The following is a 6,000-nucleotide window of genomic DNA, read 5'->3' on the forward strand; positions in this document are numbered from 1 at the left end:
GGTGCCTGCAGACTAACACACAAGTGGCACAGTCGTAGCCTCAGAGGCCATTTCTGTGCATAAGTGAAATTACTGACAGTACGATCCATTGAGATCCAATTAGAGCTGGTATGTGAGTAAACTTTGCAGTGACATGTAGGATGCCAAATTATGAATCATTGTGGCCCACTTAATTAGCAGGACACATGATTTTAATGCTAGTATGGGTGCTGACTAAATCCTAGCATTAAGCTCCACTGCTGTTTTCAGTCTTTCTCATGATGTGCGCAGCAAACTGTTTCCTTATTTCTTCACCAATTTGAATGGTAATTACAGCTAGTTTGACCTTGGCTGTGGTGAACTTTGAGGAGAATACACGAGAATGCATATGAAATAAAGAAATAGTTTGATTTATTTCTACTGTACTTTGTTATTACATATAACTCCAATAATATAGATTTATAAAAATAACCTATTCATCTATCCATTGGTTATCTGTTAGACATTACCTTTAACGGTCGTGTGGTTAGTTGGATCCAATCGCAAGTGACATTGGGCGAGAGGTGGAGTGCACCTTGGACAGGTCACCCGCCCATCACAGGGCCAACATACAGATATAAACAACCACTCACGCCAATACTCACTTTAGAGTCTCCAATTTCTACAACTAGTGCAGTGCCTTTTCTAAACCTGCCAGTTTGAAATGTTTTTTTTGTCCTGTGTTGATGCTGGGAGCAGCTTTCTGACTGAAACTGTAAAATTGACCCTCAGTAATTGTAAAGACTTGCTGCAGGACTCCTGGGGTTAGGAGAACCATGAAGTTGTGCCACTGCTGCTGCACAAAGAGCTGTTCACCTGTTTATTCCCGAACTGGAGGATCAGTTGCCATGATAGCTTGTGTTGACATGACGTTGTTGTGATCCAGAACATGTGTTGATGAATCTGAGTTTGTTCATCCAAACTTTATTACTATTGAACGTATCGTGAGTCCAAATCGCACCAAATTCATCACAGCACGTCCTTGGACATTACACATGCCAAGTGTGAAGCTGATGAGTAGAACAATACTCGAGATATGTGAACCACATGCAAATCGACAGACAGAAATTTCTGAAATGATTCCATAGATAAAAATACTGATAGTATTTCTTTCCTGTGTTTTGAATAGGACCCTACAAACGGCTACTACAGCGTTAATACCTTCAAGGAGCCCCACACGCCTACCATGGCAGGGAATCAGTCCATGGAAGTTAGGAACCCCACCAACACAGGTACCTTGGGCAAGCAGCGAGTACCGACGGGCATGTCCTTCACCAACATCTATTCCACCCTGGGAGCAGGTCCCAACCGCCTTTACGACTACAGCCAGCGCTTTGTGCTGGGCATGGGCAGCAGCTCCATCGAACTCTGCGAACGGGAGTTCCAGCGCGGCTCGCTCAGCGACTCCAGCTCTTTCATCGACACACAGTGTGACAGCAGCGTCAGCAGCTACAGTAAGCCGGACGGCTATGTGCAGTTCGACAAAGACAGCAAGGCATCAGCCTCCTCCTCCTCCCACTATTCCCAATCGTCCTCGCAGAACTCTGACCTCACGCGGCCCCTGCAGAAGCGCATGCAGACCCATGTCTGACCACCAGGGAGGAAGGGTGTTTCACCAGGCTGTGACAAGAAGTCTGGATTGTGAAACTGTGAAACAATTAGCTCCCAGGAGCTGCTAAGGTAACTGTGTTACTGTGTGTTTCCTCTGGATGCCTGGAGACGAAGGGACTGGCTTTAACTCGCCGGGCAACTTGTCTAGACTTCTCAATGTCCCACAAAAGTGGATCAAGAAGCCTTATTTTTTTCATCATGCTTAACTCATCAACCACCTCCTTTTTTAAACACAAAATCAGAATTGTGCCACAGAGAGGTTATTTGCCAACACACAGACTCGGAGTCTGAACATTTACTTCTTGGTTTTGACAGTGGGATTGTTGGGCAGGAATATGAGGCTTTTGTGAGACAATCAGTTCCCGTTGCCTTTTGAAGAAAAACGGAGATTGCTGTAACGAGAGTTGAAGCTCTCAGCACGACCAGCAAGACAATGAGTGCAAGCCAATGTCCTGCTGCTCTCCTGCAGTTTGAAGCACAAAAACGAATGTGCACTTGGTTTTAGTTAAAAAATGATAACTCTTCCCTCACCCCCACCTTCCCTTTCAACACTGTATGCTAAGCTTGTTGAAACTCGTCTCCTGTGTAGGTGGAAGAAAAACTTTCTCCATGTGCCCACAGACGTCTCAAGCACCGAAAAAGATCGGCTGTTTTTTCCTCTCCGCAGCTGTATCTGGGCCACAGAGCCGAGGAGATAAAGCGGGGCCGAGATCTCATTTTAAATCACTGAGTCATTATTTCACTTTGGCACTCGGCGATAAAAAGAATATCAGTGTACATATTTGACTGCAATTTCTTTTTTAGCATCTAATTTCTGACTGATTGCCCTCATGGAGGACTCTAAAAGAGACACAAGCGCCTCTTCTTCCCTCATATCGTCCTTGCCTTGAGGGTCTGTTTGAACTGTGTCAATACAAACTGTGTCTAAACGAGATAGACATACAGCCATGACTCCTCTGTCGAAGGGGAGCTGCGTCCTACGTTGGTGTGAACTGCGCTAAATCCAACTTCTGAGGCATGAGCTCCTCAGCTAACGCCGCAGATCATCAGCCGCACACTTGGGGGTCAACTGTTAAATGAAATATGGACATTATATTTGAGCTGAGCTCCTTATTGTGTTGTTATCCCATTGTTGTTGTCAATAACATTGTTGACACTCGAGCTGCTGACTGTGCTCCTACCAGCGACCCTGCTGGTCATCGAGGGACATAACATATTTGGAGAAATTGTTTCATTTGTTGCTGTCTGCTGTTCATCTTTGGCTACTGTGGAGCTGATGGAGAAACGCTGACATATTCCAAGTGCATCAGTTCATTTTGTTGTCTTCGTCACTGTATGTGAAATGTATTATTTAATCATGGAGGTTGTATTTGTTTTAGCTGACATTAGAGACAGAGTAGTAACTAATCATGCAGAAACACAAACTCGTACTTTACGTAAAATCTCAAAGCGATCCGGTCATCAACTGTGCAAGGTTTTTTTTTGTTTTTTTGTTTTTTTGCAGAAGTTTGCATAGTGCAGACACTGTCAAGTATTCCATCTTTATTTTGGCCTGGATGCTACCAAACATCACATTGTGTCAAATTAAATTCAGGCCTCCAAACCAGATGGAAACCTAACACAATTTGCCATCAGAGAACACTGGTGTCTTCTTAAGCTGCCTTAAAGCAGACTTTGACTGATAAGGACAAACCCTTCACAGTACACAGATCATATCTGTCACAGCCACAGTAGCGTCGAGTCTAACATCTCACATCACATTTGATTTCAGCCACCAAAAGCCTCATATATGTCTGAGGTTTTCAAGGTCTGTTTCTCCCCCCCACACTCACAAACACACTTTATAGAATCCGCCCGGCTATCATTTAATCATGTCTTTGAAGTTCCTGGAAAATATCTGCAGAAAGCTGTAAAACAGTGGCTCGTGGTGGCAATGTCACTTTTGTTTTCCTAAACCAAACCAAAACAGAATACAAAGCATAATATGATATATATGATCTAATTAGGTTGTTTTTTTCAGTATGCTCCATGGTGCCACAGTCAGTTGGGATAAAGCGAGTCTGAAACTATGAAATCTGACTCCCAACCCGAGAAAAACCAAGCAAAACATTTCTAACAAAAGCAAGTTGTTGTTGTAAGCACTTTACATACGATTAGATTCAAGGCATTTGAATGGGGTTTTCCACTTGAGTGGCAGTGGTTTGGACTCTAATTTTACAAATGGATTGGTGCCCATTGTATAGCTTAAGACAAAAAGCTCTGTTTCAATGCTGATAATCCAGCTTAGCACTTAGCAGACTGTATATAAATCTCCAATGCTGTCTTTCTCTGTATATAATTTTTTTCCTGGCTTTTCTTTTCTTCCCAGTCAGATTTCGCCACATCGGAGGCTAAACAAATCCACGTGGCATCAAAACTGTACAGGCTGACAATCACTTTCTGTTTGTTTTCTCTTGCTTGTCTCTCGCAAATGACATGAATAGCTTGTGCGAGGAGTTTCTCGCCTTGCCCAGATCTCACAGGGGAAAACTCGCACTCTGCACACAGAGCACACAGGAGGCTATAGGATGAGAAGCGGGAGCTTAGCTAGGACAGCTTTGAAGTGAGATGCAGGAAGAGGTTATTATACCTTCAGCCCTTCTGAGAGATGCCCAGATGCCCAGCAATATATGACATTTGGCACCATGATGTCTGTCAAGTATGCCTGAGCCGTTTTTTCATTTATTTTCCTCAGGATTTATGAGTGCAGGACCAAATTCTTACTGGCTGATATTGGCTGGAGTCAATTACTGTGTAGCTACTGAAAACACAATTTTCATTTATATTTATATTTGCATATATTATGCATCATTTTACATCCGCAGCATCCAAAGTCAAAAATGTCCCCCCATTCAAAACTTACACCAAACATACACATTCAACATGTCTCTCCCTAAAAAGACAACAAATTTGCCTTCCAGTCCAAAGTTTCCAATTTTCCTTATCCGCTCCCACACTGATCCAAACATAATACATTTTCCCAGTCCAGAGAATCTGCACTCTGAACAGCAAACAGATAAATATTTGATAAGCCCCAGCCTTCTGTCCCGATCCCCCCCTAGTACAGCAGCAGCCACAGTGGGCGTGAGAGCGCCATAGGACGCGAGTGCCATGTCCGTCTTTGGAAATCGAAGCCCATGTGGTGACGGAAATCTGCCCTGTTCACCTGCGGACGGTCGCTCTGGCCGGTGCTGGCGGCGCCTGTTTGCCCGGCCAGCAGGCAGATGCCAGGGCAGAACAGATGAATAAACACAAACACCCGCAACAAATTACAAAAGGGGTTGCTGCCCTTTCCTGATAAAACAAGAGCTACCCTTCCAGAGCAGAGGAGGCAGGTCTCTCGTCCAGCGACGTAATCAATTAAAGGACAGTAATGTGGTGAGACACAGAGGTTATGAGCAGTGTCAGGTATAGGATAGGTGTTTGTAATGGCAAGAGAGTGAAGGTGCCATTCGAAACTCTGGATCGATCATAATAAATGATACTGTGTAAATGCTTTATGACTCTGTTTCTCTCTTTCTCTCTCACTTCTGTTCTTTTCTACCGATCAACCTTGTTAGTACTTTAATGACATACTAATGTAAGGGCTGGACTGAGTAGTATTTGCAAACGTCCCCCAGAGTTTGCTTTAGCCTGAAGGGCACACCGGGGACTTTGTGTGGTTTGGTTTTGCAGCGTCCAGTGTACAATAAAGCCACAGAGAGACTGAAAAGCATTTGAAAGTCAAATGAGTTTGCTTCTGTGATTGGTTGAATCGCTCTGTGTAATGCAAACTAGTTTGCAAATACTACAGGAACCAGGTCTATAAAAAAGTACTGAACTCACATGGTCATTTGAAGAGTTTGTATAAATAATGAACCATAAACATACAGTTATAGTGATGAAAAGACAACATGTAAATTCTAAACGGTGAACCGCTATTTTCAGGCGGTGGCCCTCTGTATCTAAGAAAAAAAAAATCTGAAAAAAGGTTGTATTTTAACTGTTCTGGTCTGTGAATCTATGATGCTTTTGCTCTGTATATTTGGAGAATAAAAATGATGTTTGAGTTTGTGTCTCTTTTGCTCTTTTGTCTGAGAAAGAATGACTGTGAGCAGAATGTGTGATCCTTTGCCCAGTATGATGTTTGTCGCCATATTCACTATTTGCAATCAGTTTTGGACAGTGGTTTCTCTGAGTACAACTTTTGTGGACAGGGAAAATAATAAAAATAGCTCAGATTTTAAAAATTACTATTCTTTTTTTGTCTGTAGTTGGCTGTTTAAGCCTGTGTGAATATCCTCCACTAAAAGGTACCTTTATCTGAATTTGACGTAGCGGATGAGGAGGATA

The 6,000-nt window shown here is 43.1% G+C and overlaps 1 protein-coding gene across 8 annotated transcripts in view; it reads left to right on the plus strand.

Moving 5' to 3' along the window:
* kirrel3b (kirre like nephrin family adhesion molecule 3b) overlaps positions 1-5,721 on the plus strand; it is a 159,516-nt gene extending 153,795 nt beyond the window's left edge. For all 8 annotated transcript variants that reach the window (XM_069534407.1, XM_069534408.1, XM_069534410.1 and 5 more), the window contains one exon: positions 1,148-5,721. In XM_069534407.1, coding sequence (XP_069390508.1) covers positions 1,148-1,609 — 462 coding nt within the window. In that variant the 3' untranslated portion in view covers positions 1,610-5,721. The remainder of the gene's footprint in view (positions 1-1,147) is intronic.
* The last annotated feature ends 279 nt before the right edge of the window (positions 5,722-6,000 follow it).

Source organism: Paralichthys olivaceus, chromosome 11 (genome assembly GCF_024713975.1).
Source record: "Paralichthys olivaceus isolate ysfri-2021 chromosome 11, ASM2471397v2, whole genome shotgun sequence".
NCBI classification, from domain to species: Eukaryota; Metazoa; Chordata; class Actinopteri; order Pleuronectiformes; family Paralichthyidae; genus Paralichthys; species Paralichthys olivaceus.